The 27,733-nt window shown below is 54.2% G+C and overlaps 1 protein-coding gene across 3 annotated transcripts; it reads left to right on the top strand.

Moving 5' to 3' along the window:
• Positions 1 to 289: 289 nt before the first annotated feature.
• VSTM2B (V-set and transmembrane domain containing 2B) lies at positions 290 to 27,439 on the top strand. Of its 3 annotated transcripts, XM_045442619.1 has the most exons (6): positions 291 to 542; positions 938 to 1,560; positions 2,115 to 2,299; positions 3,216 to 3,245; positions 4,576 to 5,056; positions 26,732 to 27,439. In XM_045442619.1, exons 2-6 carry the CDS (start codon positions 1,479 to 1,481, stop codon positions 26,818 to 26,820), a joined length of 867 nt encoding a protein of 288 aa, XP_045298575.1. In that variant the 5' UTR covers positions 291 to 542; positions 938 to 1,478; the 3' UTR covers positions 26,821 to 27,439. The 3 variants fall into 3 exon arrangements, with proteins under 3 accessions (XP_045298577.1, XP_045298575.1, XP_045298576.1); XM_045442621.1 differs by lacking the exon at positions 3,216 to 3,245 and having other exon boundaries at positions 290 to 542; XM_045442620.1 differs by lacking the exon at positions 291 to 542 and having other exon boundaries at positions 772 to 1,560.
• The last annotated feature ends 294 nt before the right edge of the window (positions 27,440 to 27,733 follow it).

Genomic DNA, 27,733 nt, shown 5'->3' with positions numbered 1-27,733 from the left:
CAGAGAGCTGGGGAGGGGCAGGCTCCTGGTGAGGGCCCGGAGAGGTACAGGGATGCCAGGGACGCAGGGGCGGGGGATGGGTTCCGGAAAGCGGCTATGGACCCGACCTTTGCCTCTAGCTGCCTGGGGATCCCCCCTCCTTGCACCCGGTAAAGCGAGAGCTGCGACAGGCGACGAACGAGTGGGGACGCAGGGGCCAACGACTGAGGTGCAGGAACCCCACCCCCGCTTGGAAACCTCCGGGGCCCTGAGTCGTGCTGGGCGCTCCCCACCCCACCCCACCCCCGCCGCCTCTGCCGTCACTCACGGCCGCTGCTCGCTGGCTTGCTCGTGCGCTCTCCGCGCCACAGGCACCTGCTCGCCGGGCGCTCTGCGCTCACTTCTCGCTCGCACACTGCAGACTCCCGGCGTCGCCTCCGTCACCCGGCCTCGTCCCCAGCCCAGCACAGCGCTCCGCCCTTCTCCCCGGCCCCTGGCGCCCACCCACCAGCCATGGCCTGGGCCTGGGACAAAGAGCGGTGCAGCTCTTTGCCCAAACTGGGGTAAGCAGTTGAGGGCGGGGGTCTGCGGAGAGGGCCGCGGGGCACGCAGGATAAGCGGCCGTCTCGGGAGAGGGAGATTGGGAAGAAGCCAGGGAGAGTTTGGGTGGGAGGACCCCCAGCCAAAGCGGGTGCTGGGCGGGGCTGCGCTCCAACCACAGAGACTGTGGGCCCTCCAAGCGACCCCCTGGAGGGGGGGGCGCTCTGGGGCGGGGGCGGTGCCGGCTGTGGAAGGGGAGCGAAGGGCGGGGGTGATGCAGCGGTGGAGGCGGCTCCGCGCCTAGCCACTGACCGCCTCCTCCCTTTCCCCTTCCCTTCCCCCTCTCCCCGCCTCTCTTCGTCTCTGGGTCCGCCACGCCGGACCCGCTCTCCCCGCGCTGCACTGGGTCGGACGCCAGGTCTGCGCGCCGCGGCTGAGCGCCCACTCGCCTTGCGGAAAGAGCCGCGAAGGGACCAGCGGGGGCGGCGGCGGGAGAGCTCGGCGGGAGCCAGAGGAGGTGGCAGTCGGGAGCCAAACCATAAGGAGACTGGGAAGCAGAAGCTCGCAGCTCTGAGGCGCGCACTCCCTTGGCAAGGGATGGGTCCCGGGGCGGCCCAGCCTCTGTCCGGCCCGCCGGGCAGAGACTGAATTGCGGTTCCCCATCGTCCTGTGGACAGCGGGATAGAAGGAGGCACGGACAGATCACCGGTAGCCTCCCGGCGGGACCTCGCGTCCTGAGCCCCCCGCGCAGCGCCCCCCGCCGGAGCCGCGCCGGGCAAGCCGGCGAGGGAGCTGGGCTGATTGGCGGCCGCCGGCGGCCGGGGGAGGGGGCGCCGCGCGGGGCCATGGCAGGCTCGGAGGCGTCCTAGCCCGAGCTGGAGCCGGATCCGAGCCCACGCTGCCACCACCGCCGCCTCTCCGCGCCCGGGCCCCCGCCGCCGCCGCGCCCCCCGCGGGAGATGGAACAGCGGAACCGGCTCGGCGCCCTCGGATACCTGCCGCCGCTGCTGCTGCATGCCCTGCTGCTCTTCGTGGCCGACGGTGAGCGCGGGAACTTTGCTGCCGCGGGGGGCTCAGGGGATCCTTGCTGGGGCCGCCTGAGCCAGCCTGTCCCGGTCGCCAAGGAGCAGGAGGAAGAAGAGAAGGGGACGGCTTCACGGTCTCCAACAATCCCGGTGTTCAGCCCGGGCCCAGAGGGGCAGGGGGAGGAGAGCAGCGAAGGGTCGCCGCAGCTGCGGCGCTCGAGCCGGGGTCATTCGGAGCCGGACCCGTGCTCGGGTTGCGGAGAGGCGGCTCGCGGGGAGCGGGAGTCGGCGCGCCCCAGCCTGGCTCCGGCAGTGCGGCTGGGCGCCGGGTAGAAGCGTAAGCCACCCCTGCTGCCCCGCCCGATCCTGAGGGAAGCAGCCTGCAGCGGTAGCTGATCTCTGCTAGGGCCCGGCAGCCGCTCGACCGAACTTTGCTAACGCCTGGGCCACGCTTGTGGCTTGGGGGTGGCAAGCACAAGGCCGGCGAGCCGGGGACGCACCGTCTTGCTTAGGGTTGCCCCAGGCCCCCGCCCCACAGCTGGTCACGCCTCTCTCTTCCCCCGCCCCCAGCTACATTTACCGAAGTCCCCAAAGATGTGACAGTACGGGAGGGAGACGACATCGAAATGCCCTGCGCGTTCCGGGCTAGCGGAGCCACCTCGTATTCGCTGGAGATTCAGTGGTGGTACCTCAAGGAGCCGCCCCGGGAGCTGCTGCACGAGCTGGCGCTCAGCGTGCCCGGCGCCCGGAGCAAGGTAACCCGCCGCCCACGCGGCGCCGGCGCTCTCTCGGCTCAGGCCGGGGCGGCTGGGGTAATCCTGGCCGAAAAGGCAGGGCGCGCAATGGTGGAGCAGCCCATCTCCCACCTTCCCCATCCCCACAGCATCTTCAACAGCAGCAATCGTTACCCACAAATCCTGGTAATCCTTCTCCTTTCCCTTAAAACCTCCCGAACTGCAGCCTGCCGCTAAAAAGCGACACCTCATCCAGTTCGACTGCTCTTGCTTGCTGGCTGCGGGCACCGGAGTCAGATGGGTGCTGGGTCCTGAAGGAAGACCACTTGGTAGGGCCAGGCTTTCCCGGCCCTCTGCTACTCCGAGGTTCCTGGGGCACAGGGCCAAGGAGTTAAGCTCCTCTTGGCTGGGTTCCAGAGGCCCGCAGTGCACCTCAGGATCGGAGGGAAGGCTCCCACTGTCAGTAGGCCTCTTAAACCAGTCTCTTATGTACACTCGAACACACACACACATACACACAGCTGCCCTCTACCCAAGGTCCCACCCAGAGTTACTGCTCACGTCTCCCTCTGCGTCCCGTCCAGATACACCGGCCCCTCCATCCAGCTTTCCACCGGGTTTAGGGAAACACCGCAGGGAATGAGGATGCTCCAGGGAGGGTGATGAGCCTTTCTTCCCACCCTGCTGGCAATCCAGCCTTTCCTCTTTGGCCGGCAGGTGTGCTAGGGCAGCCCCTCCTAGGTCAGGCACCATGCTTCCTTCAGGGTAAAACTCCAGGAGATCCTGATGTCCTTCGTGCCCTCAGCCCCGGCCACTTCCCGAGCGGTTTCGAATCCTACCCCGCCCGCAGAGAGTCCCCTTGCCGGAGGCGTATCTGAGTTCCCCGGAGCCTGAAGGCCGAGAGCCTAATGTGTCTCTCTCCCTCTTTGCATTTTAGGTAACAAATAAGGATGCAACTAAAATCAGCGTAAGTGTGGAGCCCAGCGCGGGCCGCGGGAGACCCCTTCTGGCCGCTTCGCGCCCCACATCTTCCTCCCTTTTAGAAAGGCTCAGCGGCCGCCGCGGTGTAGGGCCTTACTCGCAGCCCTGCATAGTCGGCTGCTTGGCAGGTCGAGGGGCCATCTGTCGCCGCTAGCGGAATCGGGTTCGCTTTTGTGTAAATCAAGGGTCCTTTCTCCGTTCGGCGCTCACCTGTAAAACTCTCCTTCAGCCGGCCGGCGCGTTCAGGCCCCTGCGCATCCGCTTGCCTCTGTTCTGCTGGCATGTCTCCCAGCAACTGGAGCGCGCTGCTCCTTGCGCTAGCAGCGACCTGTGCTCCGACTGTGGGCCCACCCCTCCTGCACACACACATACACACACCCGGCGCCCAGGTGGCGCCTTCCGCCGCAGCCCTCTCCTCTGCCTCGGGTCCGGGTCCTGTGCCCGGCGCAGTGGGCTCCTTGTGGAAGAAGGTGTGGGGCGGGGGTTGGCGGCGCTGAGAGGCTCGGGAGGAGATGCGTCTACGCTTCCCCAGCTGGAGCGTGGAAGTATCGGGGCCTGGAGACCACCAGGGCCTCATAGAGCTCTAGGTTCCGAGGTGAGGGCCCCAGAGCTGTTGCTTGCCCACGTCTCCTCCAGGACGCGGGGGAGGAGAGCTTGGTCGGGAGCTTCAGGCTGCCGCGCTGAAAAGCAGACTGCGAAGTAGCAAAGCTCTGGGGGCCCAACAGCAACCTCAGCGTCGCCTCCTTGGGAGGGCGCAGGGTTAGCTGTAAAGAGCTGGGGGGCGGGGGAGGAGGGCAAGTTTTTATGTGTACTCTGAGAGCAGAGTGGCTGTCCTTCCGGCACTACCCAGGCCCTCTGAAATCCAGAGTAAAGGAAACATTGGTGTGAGTAGATGTGGAGAGCTGGGCTTAAGGCCATGCAGCAAAGAGGGTGGTTAGTCACAGGAGGCCGAGCCTGAGACTTCTCCAAGATGCAGGAGGGAGGAAGGACGGGTAGGTTCTGCAGCTCTGAAGGTCAGAAGCATAGTTTGGCAGGAGGATGCAACGTGATGAATTCGGTTAAGATGATGGGGACACGATGCAATGGGTAGGGCCATCCAAGATCCAATCAGGATTGGGAGCCCCAGGCCACTGGGGAGCCACGGAATGAAAGGAAAACCGGGTCGCGACAGGCAAACCTGCGTCCAGAGGTGTTGGGGTGCTGTGGCATGGGGGCGCAATGGCAGAGCTAGGCGCAGGTGCACTTCGCCGGCAGGGAGAGCGCGTCGCGGACCTGTCCATCCCGGCCTTCTGACCCCAGCCCCTGCTGTCTTGCAGACCGTGCGCGTCCAGGGCAATGACATCTCGCACAGGCTGCGGTTGTCGGCCGTGCGGCTGCAGGACGAGGGCGTGTACGAATGCCGCGTGTCCGACTACAGCGACGACGACACGCAGGAGCACAAGGCCCAGGCGCTGCTGCGCGTGCTCTCGCGCTTCGCGCCGCCCAACATGCAGGCCGCCGAGGCCGTGTCCCACATTCAGAGCAGCGGTCCGCGTCGCCACGGCCCCGCCAGCGCTGCCAACTCCAACAACTTGGGTGCCACCGGCGCCGCAGGCCGAGCCACCTCCGACCCCGGCCACGGCGACAAAAGCCGGCCTCCGGGGAGTCCTCCTGCCGCCCCAGGTCCCGGAGTCCCAGAGGCGGCCGCTGCCTCTGCGGCCCACGCAGCCGCCACCACTGTCGCGGCTGCGGCCGCTGCTTCGTCAGCGTCACCGCCACTGGGCCAGGCGGTCCTTCTGCGCCAGAGGCACGGCTCAGGTAAGAGCGTGTGCAGAGAGGGGGGCGCGCTCGAACGGGGGCTGCGGGGACAGGGTCCTGAGTGGCTCTGGCCAGAGAGGCAGCCCTGCTCTGGCACTTGGGTTTGCCTAGTGGTGGTAGTTCACGTGGGTGCGTGCGCCTGGGGCAAGTTTTCTGCAGCCTGGCTTGGGTTCTCTTCTTGTTGTTTCCTGTTTATTGCTGGTTGCTTCGAAGCTTTCAAGACTTGTATTTACGAAGGGGGGAGGGGCGGCCTTGCCCCAAATTCTGGGTAAGAGTAGGCAAGCGGCTCCAGTGTGAGGACCCCTCTCATGATGAGTTTGGAGAACTGGACCTTTTTCTCCTGGGGTCCTTAGAGTCTAGAGGGTGGGGCGCTAGCATCCAGAGTGGAAGGAGGTGGTTACCACTCAGGCATCCTGTGTCTAGATGCTGATTGACTGATGGAACAGACAGAATTTGTCCAAGGCTGTGTGGTTGGGCCTGGCTGAGTAGCCTCTGCTCTCTTTGGTTAAGTCCAGAATGGTCCTAGGCACAGGCTGTGCTATAAATAGTCCCCTTTGGGCCTTCTTGGGGGATGGGAAAGTAAGGATAGAGCTTTGTCATTGCTAGGAGAGCACCCACATGTTAAGGCCTGCTTTCCTAGGGAGCCAAAAGGGCTGGGGGAGATGGAAGGTGGGCAGGCAGAGGGGAGTCAGAGAGCAGGAAAACATACTGACTGCCAGGGCAGGCAGCTCTGGGGCAGAGTGTGTATCATTCTTGGAAGATTGAGAAAATAGCCACTGAAATCACTTTGGTAGGGGTTAATTCTCTCAGAGAAAAGCTGCTGTAGAGACTGGCAAGGCAGGTTTTTAAGGCCCAGGACTAGAAGTGGTATATATTACCTTCACCCTCACCTTTTGGCCAGAACTAAGCCACTTAGTGCCCCATAGATGCAAGGTTAGCTTAGGAGCTGTTTTTGACCTCCTCTCTTCTGGGTAGAAGGAGAGCATAAATCCTGGGGGGACTTAGCCATCTCTGTTTAGCACACAGTAGGTGTGCTGGAAAAGTAGTTATTGACTTGCAATTGGCTTAGTTGCATGATTAAAAAAAAAAAAAAAAAAAAGCACCTCTGCTGCACTCTTATGGGATGTTCTACAGACCATGAGTGGAGTGGCAAAGCAAAGGATTTGGAAGGCAGAAGCCCAGATGTGAGCTGTGCTTCCATGGCTTACTAGCTGTATGACTTAAGCAAGTGGCTTAACATGTCTGAACATATTTCTTCATCTGTAAAATAGAATGGTATTCCCTGATCTCAGAGGGAGCTCAGTATGGAGATTTCTATGTAAATGTTTGTTGTCATCACCTTGGTCATTACCTGCTCTGGCCAGAAAGGAGGGGATGGGGGAGATAAGGCTGAGTGGTTGGCAGTTGGAGGCCAAGCTGCTGAGGGCCTTGAATGCCCAGCAGATCCAACAGAGACTTTGGTCAAGGCTTTGGTCAAGGAAGTATTATATGAAAGAGATCTTTGAGAATAAACTTGGTAGTGCTCACAAAAGGTGTTAATGAGACCAAGGCTATGGGCTCATTCCTGCTTGAATCTCCCTTTCCGCCTGGCCAGAACCTTGACACCTTGAGCAGAACCAAGGCTGATCGGACTATGCCCCGCATTGCTAGTCAGATATTCAGTCTCTGGGCTGGCCACAAGGGGGCTCTAGGGCAACTCATCCCAACAGGGAACCTGTCTGTGGAGGGTGGCACAGATAGTAAGTACCCTTCTTTCTGGGAGATCTGGGGGTCCTCACATCAGTTCAGTTCTGATGGCACAGTGTCCAGGACCTCCCAGCAGGTGGGGCCTTGGGCATCTGCCAGTCACAGGGCAGTATTTTAATGCCTGCACAGATCAGGGAAGCAGCCCAGGCTGGGGTTCCTCTGCCCTCCCATGGAGTGGCTTGTAGTGTGCATTTCCCTCCAAAAAGCACAGCCAGCTGGGCTCCCATCAGGGCAGGGAAGGCTCCCATCAGGCCCTGGCAGGGAAGTGCCACCAGGATGGGGGTATGGTGGCCCCTAATGTCTCTGTCACCCCAAAACTGTTGCCAGCTCCTGAATAGGCCAGGAACCACGTAGACACATCTCAGAAAGAACCCCAGGTTTCTTTCCAACTCCCATTCAGAAGGCCAGAAGGTGGGCCTTCTGCCAAAAGACCAGAAAGCCTACATCTTCCTGTCTCCAGGTGAAGGTCTTGGGAGAGTCGCGGTGCAGTGGGCACCTCTGGAGATATGCGCATCGAGAAATGGGTTAGCTGACTTCTAACCCACAAACATACCTGAATTATCTTGATCCCAAGGAGGGACCCATGCTGTCTTAAATGTCCCATCCTGCCCACCACCCAAAGCCACCCAGGCTGGGGCTGTCGATGGGGCAAAGTCTGAAGACTATCTTTTGGTGGCAGGCATTAATAACCTTTCTTCAAGGCTGTGTTGTTGAGCCGTGTGTAGTCCTGCTGAGCCTCCCTGGGGTGCAGCAGGCCAGCCAATCACCCAGAGCTGCCAGCAGCATGAACCGGAGAGGGAGCTTGAGACAGCGACCTCAGGCTTGGCCTTCCCTGCTCAGTTCTTAGCAGCCTAGAGGGCAGGGGACCAGGCAGGACCGCTGCCACCTGGTTCACAAGCAAGGTGATAGACTGTTGACAGAGTCTATCAGTCAGGGTGCTTGGTTAAGCAAATGGCACATTCAAACAGGGTCATGGGGGAGAGGCGATGAGAGTAGTGTTTGAAGGTGTGGACAGGGTTAGGGCAGCCAGAGAAGGGTGAGTGCCAGTCCCCAGGGCTAGTGGCAGTGGGAGCCATTAGCACCTCTAATGGCAAAGGGGGAGTGGTTAGTATAACCCAGAGGGGCGCGCCAGATGGAGTGACCTGCCTGACAGGAGCTGTGGCCTTGGTACGATGGCCCAGCAAGGACCTCAACTTCCTCCTGCCCTCCAGTTCCCGTCAGGGCCTCCTACTGGCCAAACCCCCCTAAGAGCAGAGGCAAGGGTGCTGGCTGATGCAGCCTATACGGACCAGTGCCCAGAGGCTCAGAGCAGAGTGGAGAAAGGTGGATTGCGGGGGGAGGGGGGGGGGACGGGGGGGAGGGGAGGAACAGAGGGAATAACCTGACTCTCAGAGAGCGGAAGATAAGTTCCACCTTAGCTCCAAGACAAACCCAAAGGTCATCCCAGGCCGGGTCAAGTGGTCACTCTGGCTGTTTCAGAATGGCAGCCTCAATGGTGGTCCCAATCCACCTCCCCAGACGGTCACCGGTTAAGTGATTACTCCCGGAAGAAAGTCAGAAGAAGTCCCAGACAGTACTGTGGTACTCTGTTATTCAAGCAAGCTACTTTGGTGATGACAGAGAAAGGGTGGGGTTCCCTCACCCTTCAGCTTCTGCACAGCCAGGCCAGGAAACCCTTCCTGTGCCCCACTTGCACCCAACACAGCCAAATACATATTTGTACTAAAAGTTTATGTGCAAAAACTCATTCATTTCACGTCTCATTTGTCAAGAGACGTTTTGATATTTGTGCTTAAAAATAACATGGGCTGGATTAGCACAGCAGAGCTGGCACAGGAGACCAGGCCCCTTCCTAGCCACGTTCTCATAAATCTGGCTCCTGATTAATCTGAACACTGACCTATTTTATATGAACACTTTGTTGCTGATTGCCATTTCTAGAAAAAAAGAGAGGGAGAGAGAAAGAGAGAAAACAAAACAGAGTACCTTCCAGACAAACCCTTCTAATCTGGAAAGGCACCACAGTGAAGCTAAGTGTGGCCTCAGAAGAATACAGTTAGCAACTGATTGGCTTGCATGTTGGCAAGAGGATCCCCTCTGCAAGGACCTGGGGCTCAGATCTTGTGGCATGTGAACGTCTAATTAGTCTCAAGGCTCCAGCTCCAGGGAGAGGTGCCCTGGCCCCTACAGAGAACCGGCTGATGTGGCAAACTCCTGCCTGGTGCCCACACGGAGAACTGGCTCTCAATATTTCATTTCCTAATGAGAGAAAGACAGCCAAGGCCATGGGTGTGCTGGCTTTAAAGAGGCTCTTACTGCTGGGAGCCATCAAGGGGAGCATCCTTGGGTGTCTCCATGGCAACCGTAAACCATGACTGAAGGGGGCTGTGGACAAGGTGAAGGCATTCACTCTCAACCTATGCCCCCGTGGCTGACAAAGCTGGCGGAAATGGTGCCGGCATGACCTGGGACAATCTCCACGGAGCTGGGAAAGTCTCCAACTAGGCCAGCAGGGCCAGGCGGCAGTCACCCAGTGTTCCCATCTCCCTGGACCCACGAGGACCCAAAAACAATTGGCTTAAATAAACAATCCACTCTTCCCTCAAGCTCCGATGTGACACGAGGATCATAATTAAAGAGAAAATAAATCTGGCACAATTTGTCCCAGAGAAGAGAGGGAGAGGCTCCCTGGGCATCCTGAAAGAGAAAATTAAAGGATTTCATAAAGAAAATGGCTGAGTCTCACAGCTGGCGAGAGATGCCTGCATCATCCCTGACAGCAGCAAATGTGTGTGATTATTGGCTGCATGGCGTCCTCTCCCTCATCAGCCTGTCATGTGATTGCCATGAGTGGGAACTGGCAAGGCCAGCCATGGGCCCAGCTCAAGAGTGGCAAGGGCGCCCATGTATGTCCAGGACAAAGCTGTCTGTGTCAGTGGGAGTCCCAGGAGGGGGTAGCCCTACTCCAGCTAAGGCAATCAGAGGAAGCTTCCTGTAGACAGTGTGCGATTTCTGACTTGAAGGGGCACCTGGGGCTTTGTCCTCCTGCTTAGGTCAGCCCTGCGGAAGCTTCTGGAGGCCTCACCTCCCTCCCTGTCCTGTACCACACAAATAGAGAAAGTCACACCAAATGGAATGGCATTTGTCCAGTCGTTAGCCAGCTCACTGCATGGCCATTCTCTCCTCAGAAGAGAGACCCCAAATTGAGGATAAAATGGCTACACTGTGGATTTAATGGTGATAAATAATACTTACCTTTTACTGAGCACTGATTATGTGCCACACGCACATATCACAGGTCTCCCTCCTTTTTGCCATTCTCCATAACTCCTCTTGCCTCACTTCATCTCACAGTCCGTCCCCAGGGCCCAGACCCTTTCCCCAGCTGGGGTGGCAGCCCCCATGAGAAAAGCCGAGAGCCGGCCTTTCTAAATGTCACTGGGAGCCAAACCCACCACGGAGCTTCTCATTAAATACGCCAGGCGCACATTTTTAAAGCTCTGAATATTAAGGATTCCCCAAGCATCTGTGGGGATAAATGAGGTCAAGTGCTTTTGTAATACGATATTGATTAGTTCTGCCCCATGTGGACCAAGGCAAGGGCTTGGCTGTGGTCTAAACCCCTGAGCTTTATGGGAGAAGGCAGCTTGGTTTTAGCACATCTTTGCAGCACAGGAGAAAAAAAAGTATTATCTTTTCTATTCCCCCATGCTTTGCTGACTATCACCAGGCATCTCTCAGAAACTCATACCCGAAGCGTGAGAAGCTTCCCTTTGTCTTCTGTAAGGGCTGCAGGAAAGTTTAAGATGACCAGCAAACAGGCCCAGCACCTGTAACTGCTGATCCCTACCTGTTCTTAAAGGGTGACAAACCTCCTTCCCTGGGGTGGGGCTTCTGGGGAAATTAACCTGCTTGTCAGTGGCTTTGGTGCTCTTGGGGAAGGTGTACTGTAAATACTAAGATAACTTATCCAATTTGTCCTGCTCTGGGCTCAGGCTAGCTGCTATTGTGCAGTGAGTCATGGAAGTGGCCGCTGGAGGGGCTCAGCAGCAGCCCCTCAGTGGCCAGTGAGACCTGTACCCTCCATGAGATGGCCCTTGAGATGCAGGTCTTGTGAAGTCCTGTGTTGGCAATCCCAGGGGAGGCTGTTTCTAGAAATTATTGGTTGTTCTGTTCTGCATTACCACCCCCCTGGGCTGAAACATCAAAGCTACTTTGGACTGGCTTCTGGTGTTTATGGTTCAAGTGGAATGTTGAGGGGAAGGGGGAGCTCTGTCTATACAAAATAGAGCCAAAGTGGCCATTACAAAAGCTTTCTCCCCACTTATAATCCACCCACACTTAGCTACCCCTGGGGGCTCTGTTCTGTCCAGCTCAGAAGTGACCACCTTGCCAGAAGGGCTGCCATGGGGAACAGACCACTGGTGTCTGTGGAGGCCACCTGTACACAGGGCACCTCCTGAGTGCACCTGCTGGACACCCAGTGCCCATTAAGGGATGAGCCCAGGGGGAGGGGCCTGGGTGAGGTCAGTTCTCTCAGGAGCAACCTAAGAGACAGGTTATGGTGGAAGAGACAAAGCATAAACCCGAAAGAGGTTGAGAACATTCAGGAGGAAGTTATCCTCACCACCTTTTCCAGACATTTCTTTCTTCCTCCTGACATTTCAAATGCTCTTCACTGTTCAGCTAGCTGGTTCATAATTAAGCCAGGGTTGGGTGACATAACATTCTCCCTACTTCTGGGCCCTATAGAGCTCTGACAGCCCAGATATCAAAGTGTGTGCCTTATCCTTCTTAACCTTTGTAAGTCCCGTGCTTCCCATTCTCTGCATGAGTCCAACCACTTGCATTCAAATCCTGATCCATGCACCCCACATGTGATTTCTGTATCTGTTCTCATCTGGATGGCACCCATACCCATAACAGAGAACAAGTGACAGCATCAGAGGAGATAATCCACAGAAAGAGTTGAGCTTCAGGAGACCTAGCACCTAGAAAATGCTCAATAGATGTTGGTTCTTGTTCTCTGCATTATTTGCAAGAATGGAATTGACTGTCCAGGATCATTTCATGGTGTTCCTATCTGAGACCTCACTCCGAGACATTTCTCCCTCTGCACATTCTGTGAGCATCATGGAGCTAAAGGTGATGGAAGGAAGCTGATGAGCTAGCTTCAGAACAGAGAGTGCCTTCAGATTGCAAATGGCTCAGCAGGTTGCTATTTTTGTCCTTCTCTCTCTGTGCCACTTCGAAGGGGGAGGGTAGGAAATGGGGAGGATGCCACGTCCTCGTCCTTGCCTGGTTGTGGCTATTTTCCATGAGTTCGGAGCTCCTTGGTGAGCAAGGACAGGTTCATCATGGCTTCTCACGTCCAGCCCCGAAGTTACACCACCACACTTGCACACCTGCCTGTAGGCCTCACGGTGCACCTGTGTTATGCCTGGTCTTGCTTCACTGTTCTATAGGTTGTTGGCAGCAGGGAGGCCATTGTGATGGGAAGAGGGGGGCCCTTTAGTGGCTAGAAAGCCAAGTTCTGAGGAGAGGCTGGTGTTTGCAGCACAGGACGAGAGCCTCTCCACAGGAGAAGGGAACAGAAGGAACAACCCCCTCAGTGGCAGTCAACTAGCCAAAGAGCCTCCAAAGCAGGCCTGGGCTGGAGAGGAGGTGCCCCATGTCCTCCTCACTGGGACTCTTACCAGTAGAGGCAGAGGAGGTTTTGTGGGCAAGCCCAGTGCTTCACAGGGATGGGCCTATGAAGTGATGGGGATTGGGGCCACTGTCATAGGCTTGGGCATGCCCGGGCTCTTCCATGCAAGTGCTTGCATTTGTTTTTCCTATTCACGCCCTACCCAAATGCCCTCCCTGTGGCTCACAGTGCCTGCTGCCTGCCAACAAAGGGGTACTCAAGGATCAGTGAGGAGAAGGTAGGACAAAGACCACCAGAAGGAGGTGTTGGGAGCATAGCAGGCTGCTTGCAGGGCCAGAAGACCAGGACCGCTCCTGGCCTGCCCCACGTGAGCCTGCTTCCCACCAGCACAGGGAGCTTACACAGGCTCACCAGAAAAGAGGCCCACTCACTCTTACTGGCTGTCGCCAGAGACAGAGAGCCTCTCACTCTGCTGATCCCTGGCCCCCTGCCATTAGCTCTCCTCAGGAGGATGTCAGTTTTCCTTAAGCCAGGAAAGCCCAGCTGCAACATTAGTCCCCTTATAGCAACTTTTATTACAATTGATTCTCATACAAATGCCACTTGGCCCAGATGAAGGATCTTTAATAAACCCGGGGGAGGGAGAGCTGACATCATGTCATGGCTCATTCTGAGCTAGGGTGGGGGTTCTTGGCCAACTATATCTGGTATGGCCAGAGCCAAGGGGCAGGGGTCTTCCCAGAGCATTAGGTAGACTCAGCCCCCACCTCAGGAAGAAGCTCACAGTCTCACCATGGCAATCAGAATAAGCAAGAAGTGCTCTGAGAATGAATTCAGGGCTTAGCTGGGGCACAAGAAGGACTCAGAAAGGGTGGCACCAGTGGAGATCACTTCACAGAAGGGAGGAAGGCTTTGCTGACCCTGCAGCCAAAGGGGTCTCATCCACCCTGAGTACCCAGAAGGGCTCCACTGCTGTCTCAGGGCCCCCAACATTTCCTTCCCTGTCATGGAGTCAGTGCCTAGCTGATTACCCCATCCAGACTGATGCCCCTGGGAGACAGGCCCAGTTCCTTCTCATATCGGTATCCTCCCTATTCCATGTTCATTGGGCCTGGCACTAGTTCATTCATTCATTCATTCATTTAACAAATGTCAAATTGGGCATCTTTTATGTGCAGGAACTAGGTATGGATGACACAATGTGAATAAGACCTACAAGGTCCTCAGAGTCTGATAGAAGGAGAAACAGACATTGATCAAATAGTCACATGGCAAGTGGAAATATATACCCATGGCTGGTTACTCTAAAGGAGAGACCCATGGGTCTCTAAGGAGCTAAGAATAGGGGGACTTGACTCAGTCAGGGAAGGGTCCTTGAGGGAGTGACACTTGAGCCATAATCTGAAAGATGGTTAAGAGTAAAGAGAGAGTGTAAAGGGAGTGGGTAGAGCCTTCGGGGAAGAGGGGGTGGCATGTGCAAAGATCCTGTGGCAGGAGGGAGCAGGGGAGTACAAAGGCCTGACAAAAAGTTACTGTGGTTGGGGCAGCAAAGCAAGAAAAGGAACAGAGGGAAATTTATTTTTTTAATGCCTTAAGCAAGATTTTATTTTTTATATGAAATTTTTGTCAAATTGGTTTCCATACAACCAGTACTCATCCCAACAGGTGCCCTTCTCAATGCCCATCACCCACTTTCCCCTCCCCCCACCCCCCATTGACCCTCAGTTTAATCTCAGTATTTAAGAGTCTCTTATGGTTTGCCTCCTTCCCCCTCTGTAACTTTTTTTTTCTCCCTTTCCCTCTCCCCTGGTCTTCTGTTGGGTTTCTCAGGATCCACATATGAGTGAAAACATATGGTATCTGTCTTTCACTGCCTGACTTATTTCACTTAGCATAACACTCTCCAGTTCCATCCACGTTGCTGCAAAAGGCCATATTTCATTCTTTCTCATTGCCAAGTAGTATTCCATTGTATATATAAACCACATCTTTATCCATTCATCAGTTGATGGACATTTAGGTTCTTTCCATAATTTGGCTATTGTTGAAAGTGCTGCTATAAACATTGGGGTACAACTGCCCCTATGCATTAGCATTTCTGTATTCCTTGGGTAAATTCTTAGCAGTGCTATTGCTGGGTCATAGGGTAGATCTATTTTTAATTTTTTTGAGAAACCTCCACACTGTTTTCCAGAGCGGCTGCACCAGTTTGCATTCCCACCAACAGTGCAAGAGGGTTGGGAAATTTAAGTAAAGAGTAGTTCAGAGCTCAAACTCCATAAGGCCTTATGATAGAGATGGGAGCTTTGGCTTTGTCCTAAGGCAACAGCATGGGGAACAAGTGGGTGGCGGGGCATGATGTTTTTGGAACTGATATTCTGGCTGCAGTGTGAAGATTAGAGAAGTGGGGACAGAGTGGATGTGAAGAAATCACTGTAGAGGCAGTGATCCTGCTAAGAGATGACAGGTTTTGGACTACCTGTTTGGATAGATAGGTGGATAGGTAGATAAACAAGTAGCTGGTGTCTGAGTTAAGGGAAAGATGTGAATGGATGGATGAGAGTGTAGGGGATGAGTGGAAGGAAGGATGAGTGAACGTGTGGATGGGTGGATGGAGGGAAGGACACGTGGACATGTGGATGAATGGATGGAAGGATTGATAGATGTGAGAATGGATAGAAGAATGAGTAGATGGGATGGATAGAAGGATGAGTGGAAATATGGATGGATGGAAGGATGAGTGGAGGTGTGGGTGGATGGAGGGATCAGTGGATGGATGAATGGATAGGTGGGTGGGTGGATGGATGGATGGGTGGATGGAAGGATGAGTGGATGGGTGGGTCGATGGAAGGATGGAAGGATGGGTGGATGAGTGGAGGTGTGGATGGAGGGATCAGTGGGTGGATGGATGGATGGATGGATGGGTAGGTGGATGAGTGGGTGGATGGGTAGATGGAAGGATGAATGAGGTGTGGATGGGTGGAAGGAAGAATGTGAATGAGTGAGTGAATGGGTGAGTGGGGAGATGGAAGGAAGAGTGGATACGTGGTTGAAACAGGAATGGGAAGATGGGTCCACGTGGGAGACAAGTTGGGTATTGCAGGATGAATGGGCTTGGGGCTGCAGACATGCCCAGCGTTGGCATTCCCCACATGTTACACTGCATACTCAGTCCATATCTTCTAGGATAGAGGCTACAGGGAGAAAGGTCCCAGGTGGTGGCATGGCACAAACTGACTAGGCCCAGAATTCCATGCCAGCCCTTGCTTCTCTCTGCAGTCCCCAGACCATAGTAAGATGGGTGGGGTGAGTAGACACAGCTAGTCCCCAGCCTGCTCCAGCTCCCCCAACACCTCAGCCTTTACAAGGCACCAGCATGACTCCCAGTGAAGGACATGAGCAGGGGCCTTTCCATATGCTGAACACTGGTTACTGTGGTGAATGCAGCCTGACCAAGACTTGCTGAATATTGTCCATGTAAAAGTTAACGTGGATACATTTTTTCAAGCATGTAAAAAATCAAATCTCCAGGTGGGCAGATGAATAACTGTATTCGCATTAAAGACTAATGTAACAAAAAATACACAAGGCAATAATTCATAATGCATGCTAGTCTACAGAGTCATATTTTAATGCGTGACATATCCTGGGCAGCTCCTCTGTGCTAATTTTATTTAATGAGCACATGTTCTAGAATTTTCAGAGCACTATCCCTGGGCAATTAAAATGTGTTAACCTTTTCAGTTAAATTGTGTTCTAAAGAAAAGTCCTCAGCATGAAACAGAAAGAAATATCTAGGCACCATGGAGGCAGAGCCTAGAGGAAAGGATTGCTATTGTGTCCCAGCCGTGCCAGACTCAGGGGCCTCCAGGCCTTCCTCCCTGGCCCTCGGGGCTCCTGTCTGTCACTCCTCCTCATCTTGGCCAGGCCCACCTCCATGGAGCAGGGTGAGAAGGCTGAGGCAAGGACCCACACACTGAACAGCCTTCACTGAACCAGCATTGAGTGAGTGCCTAACATTTGCGTGAGCCAGGGGATGTGAGGCAGACTCTGTGTCAAGGGACATGAAGGCTATGGAGGGGACATGAGGGATTTAAAAAGGCCAGGATGCCCCCAAAGAGGGGCAGGGTCCACTCATTTGAAGCCCATTCCCTATCTGTGTAATGGTCACACTAGTACCCCAGCATCCACAGGTCTGTGAGTTTCAGACCTGAGCCTCTGGTGAATGGTTCCCAAACAGTGTTCCTTGGAACCCTGAGCCCCAGCCCTACCCCCAGCGTCAAACAGACCTGTTCTGTTTTTCTAATGGTTTGAGATATCAGGCTTCCATGCAGCAATTAGCTTAAAATGGGGGTTCTACTGCTTTAGAAGATTTGAAAGCAACTGATATAGCCCATATATATATATATGTATATAATATGTAAGTATATAAATTATATAGAGTATACAAATATGTTTATGTGTGTGTGTGTGTGTGTGAGTATGCCACCTTCTAAGAAAATAATTTGAAGTGGCTTTCAAAGCTGCATGTGACCTAATAGAACAGAAATTTTTTAATAAAGAAATCGGAATACAGGGAAAATGAATGTGAAATGGTGAAACTAGTTTGAGGAAAAGTTGGACAAAGAGATGTGTGCACACAGTCTCGGGCAGTTGAAAGGTCAGATCAGGGTGATAGCGATGGGCCTCCAGCACCAGCTTGTATTTGAAGATGAAAAATGAGATTCCAAGCATGAAGCATCTGGTGGATGTCTGGTGCATCGTGGCTGCTTAGACCAGCTGGGGACACCTAAGAAGGACTCCCATTCATTCATTTGACGAATATTTTATGTGTGGGACACGCACAGGGTGGTGGGAGAGAGGATTCAAAAGGTAGGCCTTCCGTGGCCACCAAACACAGCTGGGAAGGATCAGAACTTGCTGTAAAGCCCATAGGATGCAGGGAGCCTCCAGCTGGAGTCTGGGGGATGCAGTGTCTGAGGGAGGCCTGGGGGTGCAGAGGAGGCAGACAGGTGACATGGGGTGAGCAGCACGGATGATGGTGGGGCTGTAAGGGAGGGGTGAAGTTGCAAGGTGGTCTGGGGTGGGGCCAGGAGTTAGGTCTTCAACCTGGGATGGAGCCCCTGGGGGATTGGGGGGCATCGTGTGTTTGCAGGTGACGTGTTTTTGTGTTTGCAAAGGGCACTGTGGCCTCTTTCTGGGTAGGGACCTGGCTATTTAGAGCTAGTGGATGTGGGTCAAGAACGTGGCCCTGTCAGGAAAGAGCTGATGTGGTGAAAGGAGGGTAAAAGGACCAGCAAAGGTGGGCCAGGGCGGAGAAGTGCACAGAGTGAGAACTGTTTTGGAAGCCACCTTGTAAGTGGCTCTGGGCTGGGCTGGCAGGGAAGGGTGGGTTGGCTGTGGGCAGCCAGAGGAGACAGGATAGGGCTAACTAGTGAAGTGGACAGCATGAGTGGCTTCCATGCAGCACCCCAGTGTACTGGGGCTGGGGGCATCTGAAGCATCGTGGAAGCAGGGGAGGCAGAAATGACCCTGGGTTGGGGTCAGGAAGAGCCTCGAGCAGGCTAAGGAATCTAGGTTCGATTCACAGGTACCAGGGAGTCACTGCAGATTAACTCCTGTATCTGTACTGCCTACTAGCTGTGCAACTTTAGGGAAGCCACTTAACCTCTCTGGGTCTCGCCTGTGAGAGGGGAGTGGCTTCTACCTCCTAAGTCCACTGAGAGGGTGAAGGGAGAGAATTTTCTTGGCACTGAGAACCCAGAATCATGTGCCTGTTAGCATCCTGCAGGCTCAAAGCTCAGAGAATCTGGATGGGCGGTGGGGGATCCCCCTGAGACCTGGACCCAGCACTGAGAGAGGCCCCCCACCACCCCCGCATGGGGAGAACCCTGATGCTTACTGTGGTCTGGGCTACCCCTAGCCCTACCAATGCCAGCCTCCTGACCACACAGAAAGACCTGTTTACCATTTTCATTAAGCGACACCATTAAAGGATCATTTGAGGCAAGATCTAATTTCAAAAGAAATAGAAGCTGGAAAGGCGTTCACAACAAAGTTGGCTGCATTAAAAAGCTATTACGAAGGTTAAAATACAGAAAAACATCTCATCCCCCCTGAGGTCTCCCTTGGAAGCAGCCTAGGGCTGGGGTCAAGCCGAGGCATCGGGGAAAGGGTCCGGCTCTTTGGTCCCGAGAGGTGGCATATGTGGTGGGTAGGTGTGTGGACGGCAGCCACACTGTCTGAGTGCAAGTCCGGGCTCTGCCATTTCTCTTAGTGTGGCCTTGGTAGGGCCAGGTTTAGCAAATAAAAATATAGGACCCCCAGTTCAATTTGCATTTCAGATAAACAAGAGGTAGCATTTTAGGTTAAGTAGGACCCGTGCAGTATTTGAGATATACATGTACTTAAAATTATCCATGGTTTACCTGAAATTCAAATTGAACTGGTGTCCTGTATTTTCTCTGGCAACCCTAGGCCTTGAGTACTTTGCTTCACATCTCTGGACCTCAGTTTCCTCACCTGTAGAGTAGGAATAAAAGAGTGACTCCTACAGTTATGAGGATTCTATTTGATGTAATATACCTGTGACAGTGCCTGTCTGAACAAGAGCTAGCCAGCTTGCTGTAGTCATCCTGAAGCTGATCACCTCTATCTGCTCGAGCCTGGCTGGGTCTGCCCCCTGCCATGCACTCCCCACTGCTGGTCATCTGCTCCAGCATCAGATCCATTCTCTGCTGGGGGTGGGGCTGCTTGCTGGGGGCAGAGGAGAGGAGGAGGTCTGAGTCCAGCCCTCTGGTGCTTGGGCTTCCAGAAAGGTGGAGGGGTAGGACATGTTGTAAGAAAGGCATTTATGGGAGTGGGGGGAGAAGGGGAGAAGACAAAGGGCCACATGAACAGCACAGACATTTGTCCCAAGCCCTCTGTGCCTAGGTGCTCAGGGAGGGCTTCCTGGAGGAGGTAGTGCTTGTTCCAGGCTTGAGGCAGAGGTCAGAACTAGACAAAGGACAAGGAGGTTCTGCAGGTGAGCCCAGAGTCTGCTGTAGGCACTCACCAGGAACAGTGGACTGGAGTGCAGGTCAGCTGGCCGGGCACAGCAAAGGCGAGGTTGTTTGGGAGTGTCACAGAGAAGTCCTAGCTGTGGCACTGAGCCGGAGGCTCTTTCTCCTGTGGGTAGAGGGGCCGCATCGAGGTTAGAACCTCAGGGAGAGTTCTTGGGTGTGTCTGGAGGAGGGGGGTGAGCAGTGGGTGTTGTGGAGACAAGAAGATGCTTTAGGAGGTCACTTGGACCATGGCAAGGAAAAGAAGGCACAGCAAACAAGGCTAAAATGAGTGTCCCACACCTGCCCCTGCCCCCCTTCACCCCAGGGAGTGCCTAGGCTCCCCCCACTGCCTGGACACTGAGGCTACCGGAGGACAGCTTGTGTTCGAACCCAGGACCTGGGCAGGCCAAGCCAGCAGGGTGGATCAACACGGGACCAAGGGACCCACGTCCCATCTGCTCTCCTACATCTCTTCATCCACACTCAGCTCTCCTTCCAAACGTCTCTGTTTCCTTTAAAGCCCAACGGCACTGGTTGCGCCTAGTTTTTGCCCTAGTTACCAGCACACATTAATTTTATGGCAGAAATTAATTCTGTCCAATTCTGTTAGTGCCCGGTTATTCCTTGCTGACTCCCTTTGAATAAATATCCATGAAGAGGCTTTAATTAAAACGTCAACAAGGGAAGCAGCCTCCTTGCAAGGCGGCATCTTCCCGCTCAGCTGTGGCCGGGCTGCCCGGCCTGCTCGCCACGGCATCCAGGGGAGGTAGAGAGCCACAGGGAGGTGGGCACAGCGGCCATGGGGAAGCCAGGAGCGTCAGAGCAGGGACAGCCAGCTTCACACAGTGCTGTACGAACCAAGACGGGACCCTGGCCAGGCCTCCTGGATGCTACAGCAGAGGCTCAGAGGCTGCAAACTCAGCCCCCACCGAGCGCCAGACAGTGTGGTGGAGAGGAATGAGACTGGCTGGACAAAGGAAGCCCCAACTGTTTGAGGGCCAAGAAGGGAACTAGCAGCCACCCTGGGTCCATTTGGGGGTCAGGAGCAAGCAAGGAGCAGCAGATTCCTGCCGGAAGAGGAGCCCGCTACTGGTCATGTATCTTGGAGGAAACCGTGCCCAGGGTTACCTGAATCTGTGCTTTCAGGTAAAAGTCTCTGAGTTTTACATGTTGGATTATAATTTATAATTTTTTTAAGTTTTTGTTTATTTATTTTGAGAGAGAGAGCAAGAGGGTAGGGCAGAAAGATAGGGAGAGAGAGAATCCCAAGCAGGCTCCACACTGTCAGCACAGAGCCTGATGCGGGGATCAAACTCACAAACTGTGAGATCATGACCTGAGCTGAAATCAAGAGTCGGACACTTAACCCACTGAGCCACCCAGGTGCCCCTATAATTCATAATTTTTATTTTAAAAAAATTTTAATGTCTATTATTTTTGAAAGAGAGAGACAGAGCGTGAGCAGGGGAGGGGCAGAGACAGATGGAGACACAGAATCCAAAGCAGGCTCCAGGCTCCGAGCTGTCAGCACAGAACCCAATGCGGGTCTTGAGCCCATGAAGGGAGATCTGAGCCCATGAGATCATGATCTGAGCCGAAGTCCGACGCTTAACCAGTTGAGCCACCCAAGCACCCCAATTTGTAATGTTTGAAACTCTGTGTGCCAAGTCAGACCCCTCTGCAGACAAGACTGAGCCTCCAGTGGCCATTTTCCTTTCCTCCCCTTTTCCTTGATGTTGCCCCTGGGCTCTGCAGGAGATGGTGATTCGTAGCCAGTGAGGCAGGGCTGGAGAAGGGGGTAGGGTGAAGAAGAGGGAGAGGCCAGCCCCCAGAAGTGCCCCCAACCCTGCCCTCAGCTCTGGCCTGGTGCTTCCAGATCACGGGCATCTCCACCATGGCCAGGGTGACTCCTACATGCCCTCTCTGCTTGACTCCACAAACCCCTCTAAACCCAGAGAGAAGCCTCTTGCTCCCTGGCACTGGGTTGCTCTAAGAGGGTGTCCTCTCCTTCGACTGGGGGCTGGCCCTCTGCTGTGGGTCCAGGATGGGCAGGGCACTGGTGGGAATGGGAGCGAGGGCCAGTCCAGACAGGCCTCCATCCCATGTCTAAGCGCATGTCCGAGGCCAGCCCATGAAGGTTGCTGCCTCTTGGGGGCCAGCTGTCTTCTCTCACTTTGAGGCAGAGCAAAAGGGCAAAGGCCCAGCACTGAGCATTGGCCTTGACAGGGGTCTTGTCCAGGGCACTCACTTGACTTCCTACCTTTTCTAGCCTAGAAGCCTATATTTAAGAGATGTGTTGTGACAGCATGAAATGCAGAATATTCATGTGGCCTTGCTCTGTGTGACATGGAGGGGACTGTCCCCAAGATCCCCATCACAGTCCTTATGTCAGGATACCCATGCTTACTGGTGGGATGGCTCTGTCCAGAGAGACTGGACTAGTTCTCTGGCTGCTGTAGTCAGCTTCTGAATGTTCTAGTGCAATGCTGGACGGGGAAAGGCCAGGCATCACGCTGTGGCTAGAGTGAACCTCCAACTTAGCCCAGGATCTTTTTCTGTAGGTAGAGCTAGGCCTCCAATGTATCTGAATTTTATTTACTCTTTACAAACTTGAACCAAATTTTAGTTTTCAAGCTATAGCATAAACAAACACAAAAACAGCCCCTGAACAACCCTGGACTCCGAGGGGTACTGTTTGCAAAGCTCTGACCCAGGCAACCCCTCCAGTACAGCAAGCAGATCATCAGCAGGCCCCTAGGTCCCTCCTGCCCGCGGCCAGCATGACAGGGGCTACAGACCACAGCAGGGCAGACGTCACCCCCGAAGCCAGGGAACCATCTGTGACCCTGGGAAGGACAAGCAGGGCACAGGGAGGGAGGACAGTGGCTTCCCTGGCTAGTGTCCCCACTGGTCAGCTGGGGAGCGGCTCACCATGCTCCTGATGCCCACAGAGCGGGGGCGGTCCCCTCAGTGCACCCACGCCTGTGGGAGTCTGAGACAGAGTGGGAGCGGGCAGCTGCTTCCCCTGCAGGCACTGCCCCACCAGGAACCTGACTCATGGGCTTAGCCTCCAGCCAGTGCAGGCAAGGGTCCCAGAGGATGACCCAACCAAGCAAAACCTCCTCCTTCACTTTTATCACCAGGCCTCAAAGCTTCTGTGTTGTTCTCTGACGGGGCTTTTGGCATTCTGCCATTGCCGTGTAAATGGAAAAGTGGGATTTCCCAGTCAGAAGCAGCTTGGCTGGTGCCTTTGCGGTGCCCGTGGGGGCTGAGTGCCCCCACTGTTTTCTTTGGGAGCCTCTTAAATGGCTCCAGCAGGTGTCTTATCCTGTTCACCATTTCAATGATAAAAGCTAATATTCGCAGAGCCAAAGCAGCTTTGATTTCTTTAAGAATGATTAGCAAAATGATGATCCTTGTTAAATCAAAGAATGAATCAGCCACTATTCCATCAGAGGGCTTCCCTCACCTCTGATTTTCCAGCCTGATTTCAAGCAGCCTGATTTTCCAGCTTAATCATGACAAATAAACTTCTGCGTGTTCCAGTGCTATTCCTGGTGCTCTTAGGAGGGGAGGAAATAGATACAGAGACTGTTAGCATCCAGACACAGCAGCCTCATAGGAACAGAGCCATCCCCACACTGCAGAGGCCAAGATAGGAGCTCCTACCTCAGCTGAGCCAAAGGCATCCTCCTGGCCCTGGAGGGTCCAGGTGAGCCCCAGGCAATAGCGGGAAGTCCTGCCTCACTCCAGGAAAGCAAAAACAGGGACTGAGGCAGCAGACGCTGGGGGCGGTGAAAGGGGACCGGTAGCCATGTCCTAAACAGTTGTCGATCTTGGAAAACATTCCTCTTGAGGGAAGGACAACCCCCCATATTATATTTTCTCCAACGCTTTTCAGAGAAGTAGTTATGTTACCCTTCTCAATTGTATCTATTTTCGGAGCAGCTGACTCTGTTTACGTAATTGTGTAACAGAGGACGCTCAAATTCGGTGGCTTTGGTATGACACGAGAACCATTTATTTAGCTCATGATCCTGTGGATCAGTCGGGAAACTCCTCTGCCAGTCTCTTGTGGACTCATTCCTGCTCATGTGGACAGCTGCCCTTTCAGCTGAGGGCTGATTGGGCTAGAGGGAGCCCAGCTGGGACGTGTCATGGCTTTTATCCTGCAGCAGGCTGGCCCAGTCTTGTTCATAGGCAGTGGGTTACAAAAGGCACAGAGGAAGGGCAAGCCTCAGTGGACAAGCACTTAAAAAAAAATTTTTTTTTAACGTTTATTCATTTCTGAGAGACAGAGAGAGACAGAGCATAAGCGGGGAAGGGGCAGAGAGAGGGAGACACAGAATCCGAAGCGGGCTCCAGGCTCCGAGCTGTCAGCACAGAGCCCATCGCAGGGCTTGAACTCACCAACTGTGAGATCATGACCTGAGCGAAGTCAGACACTCACCGACTAAGCCACCAGGCGCCCCTAGACAAGCACTTTTTTAAGGCTTTGCTTACTTCACATTTGATAATATTCACTGGCCAAAGCAAGTCATGTGACCAAGCCCAGCATCTCGGAGGGATGGGGGGGACACACTATCACAGGGTGTGGATGCTGGGATCTAAGAGGTGAGGGGGGAAGGAGATTGTGGCCATTTTTGCAATCTACCACTGTGATCTTGCTTGATCTGGACCCCAACCTGGAAAGACATGCCAAGCACGTGTTAATTTTATAGAGCCATGCATATGCGCATCCCCATTCTATAGAGTGGGTGGCACAATGCCCAGAGAGGTAAAGGGTGTTGCCCCAGGTCACACAGCTGGCTTGCTTGAAAGCCTCTCTTCCAGGTGCCAGCCTGCTGCCCCTGACCACCTCCCTTGGCCCCCTTTGTGGTGACGCTGGGCCAGGGAGTAGATGAGGTGCCACCCAGGAGCCAAACCCTGGCTGAGCCCCCACAGACATCCACCAGCAGAGACACCACAGACTCTGGTGTCTGCCCTCCACAGGCTCTGGTCTCCAGGAGCCACCACTTCAGCCCCTGGCCTCTGCTGCTCCCACTCTGGCCCAAAACAGAGTGGCAGGCTGCTTGTTTCAACCCGGGGTCTTTGGAAAGTCTTGTGCAATTTTAAAACTTTTCATTGTGAGTAGGTGATATTGTGACAGCGGGAAAGGCCAGTCAGCAGTCTCTGGAGGCAAATTAAAATGTCTCCTCACATCTCCTCTGTCCCCAGTTCCACAGGCAACACTTCCCTTGTCCAGCTTGAGAGCCCAATTGCCGTTCGTCCTGCGCCCGTGTGTCCTGAGGCTCCATGTTTTACTGCACACAGACATCTGCTTTCCAGGGCCTCGTGTGGCTGTTTCTATCCTGCCTGCACCTGCCTGCGTGTTGGGTTTGCAGGAGCGTGAAGTTCTGAGCCAGGAAATCTGGAGGCCAATGGGCCCAGTCTGGGCACACAAGCCCTGTGTGGCCAGGAGGCAGCGTTCTGCCAGCAGCACCGCTGGTTTCCGTGCACCTGAGCCCAGGCACCTGGCCATCCATCAACACACCCATCACCACGTCCACCCTCATTCTTCCCAGTGATGTGTGGCAGTGACAGCAGCAGAGGAGGAGGACCCGAGTCTTGGGAGTGATGGCCACACCGTGGTCCTCTCCATGGATGGATGGCAAGGGGCAGAATGTCAGTTCCTGCCAGTCTGCAAGCAGGGCCAGGAGGGACAACTGTGTAAAAAATTAGTGTCTGAAGAGGAAGGTTAGCACACCTGGATTTGTCCTGTCCTTGTGCTTCTCCACGGGGTCTCAGACCATGCATGGAAACAAGTAATGGTGGGCGAGATGTGCACTGCAGACGGCTCCCACCCCCTTTTCATTCAGATGTTTGAACCTAGCCTGTGTTTCCCAAAATGGGCACATAGAATCTCGGAGTCTCCAGCAGGAATGGCCCCTGGGTCATTATCCTACCCCCTCCTTTCACAAAGGGACACTAAGGCCCAGGACACAGTTATTGCCAGAACAAGATGGATTTGGGATTGGGGGAAACACCTTAGATAGAAGATTAATGGCTCTTCCAACTGGAGAGAGGGGAAGGTCATGGGTTCAGGCCCAGCCTGGTCAGGAAAGCCAGAAACCCGGCCTGCCTGGCTGCAGCTCCCGTGGGCAGATAAGCAGAGGCGGCCACAGCCTCTGTACCATCTGCTTGGCACAGGGAAGGGCCTCCTGCCTCTCTCCATCCAGGCACAGAGCTCCAGCCCAGCTGGCTGGCTGAAGTGAAGGGAGGAGAGAGGCCTCCAGATGGTACAAGTGAGCAGGGTAGGGCTAGAAACTGTTTACATTAATGCAGTCTGACCCTAAGCAGGGTGGCAGTGACAGTGACGTCATCCCCACGGTTTGGGTAGCACTTCTTCCCTGGCTCCTCTCAGGACCCCTGGAGCATCCCACCTTCCAGGGAAAAGCCTGTGATTCACGGGTAGGCTTTCCTCCAGTTGCACCGAAGGTCTTCCACTAGACGCAGACCCCAATGACAGATGGGCAAGACACCAGGCAGGCGGCCCAGGGGAGGCAGGATGAAGGCACACATTACAGTTCCAGTGGTGGGCCAGGGGCCCAAGTTAAGCAAATGGAAGTGACCTCACTAGAACAATGCAAGGGTCACTCCTCCAAGAACCTAGGAACCAGGAACCCCTCACCTCCATCAACCAATGATTTCTGAGTTCCCCACTTTGACCCTAAGGTAGGCTAGACCAACAGTGCATGAAAACAAGACTCACAGAAACATCAGGATGCCTAAGACGGCATCTGTGAATACTAAGCTGTGTAGTTCAGGCAGGGGTTGGAAGGTTTGGAGTTGTGTGCAATCATGGAGTATCCTTGGAGGAGAGGGGAAGCTGGGCCTTTGATGCAGAAGGCACTTTCCAATATAGTTCTGGGGAGAGTAGGGGGGTGGTGGTTGGCATATTGTCTTCTTATTCAGCTCAAATAACAACTGGGACTTTAGAACTGCAATTGCGATCTAGCACACACGGCTTTAGGCCAGGGGTACCTGGTGTCTGACCACAGTAGGCTCCTAAAACGTGTGGTCTGTAAATAACAAAGAGCAAAATGCTTCATCGTTGTGCAGAAGTGCCACTAGGCACCAGCTGAGTACTGAGGTCAAGACGTCCAAGTTGGAGGACGTCTCATTCTCCCGGGTTTGCCCGTGGCCGCTAGGTTCTCGTGAATCCGGCATTGACCGTGCCCATTTTCTCGCCCCCTGCAGGCACTGGCCGTAGCTCCGCCACAGACCCGCTCTTGTCCCTGCTCCTGCTGGCTCTGCATAAGCTCCTCCGCCTGCTGGTGGGGCACTGACACACACAGCCATCCCCCCCACACCTCAGCCCGCCCACACGGCCTGCCCAGACCCGGCGTGAGGCTCGCGTCACCAGATGGACACAGAGAGACTGAGAAGCATGACCAAGTCCATGTGGAAAATAAATCATATTTTTGGGGAAGTTACACAAATGTAGAACACCTAAAATAATGCATCTAGTTTCCAAATAAGATGGAATTTGGACCATGCGGTATGCATGGGATCAGTGAGTTCTCTACTTCAATGTATTTTTCTTTTCTAAACTTTTCCTCCAAGTGTTCATTTTGCACGAACTGTTGAGCAGTTATCTTTAGGATACTATGTAAAAATGTTGGGTCAAAGCCTTTCTGACAAAGCAAAATATTTTTAGTAGATTATTGTGTTTAGGGATTTTTTTATTTACTTTTTTTCTTTAGGGGCTTTCCTTTTTTTTTATTAAAGTAAATTATTTCTTTTGAGACATTTTGATTAAAAAAAGATACATCTTATCATAATTAAAATTCACTGTCAATAATATTTATTTTTAAATAAAGATTGGAAACAAGGTCAGACACTTGTTTATAAACTGTATTGTATATTGCTGAATAACAGTTGAATAAAAAACAACTTTGAAATAACCTCTCTGCAGGCATGTATGAATGTTAAGCCCGGATGCCATGACCTCCTGTTCTTTGACGCCAGCTGCACCCTTGGCTGGATACAGCCCAGGCTGGAGGACAGCCCCGGGCACCTGGCCAAGGCCGCACAGAGCAGACGGGAATGCTTTCCCAGCCTCCACTAGGGACAGGGGACCTCATGAAGCCAGAAGTCAGAGGAACCTCCAGCTTGGGTTTGGAAGGAAAGAAGGTCGCTGGGAAGGGGTGTGATATAAATCAAGAACCACTTTTTCCCTCTTGGTTTAAAGTAATTGTG

The sequence above is a fragment of the Leopardus geoffroyi genome, chromosome E2, assembly GCF_018350155.1.
Source record: "Leopardus geoffroyi isolate Oge1 chromosome E2, O.geoffroyi_Oge1_pat1.0, whole genome shotgun sequence".
NCBI lineage: Eukaryota > Metazoa > Chordata > Mammalia > Carnivora > Felidae > Leopardus > Leopardus geoffroyi.
This window is presented reverse-complemented; position numbering and strand designations above follow the sequence as displayed.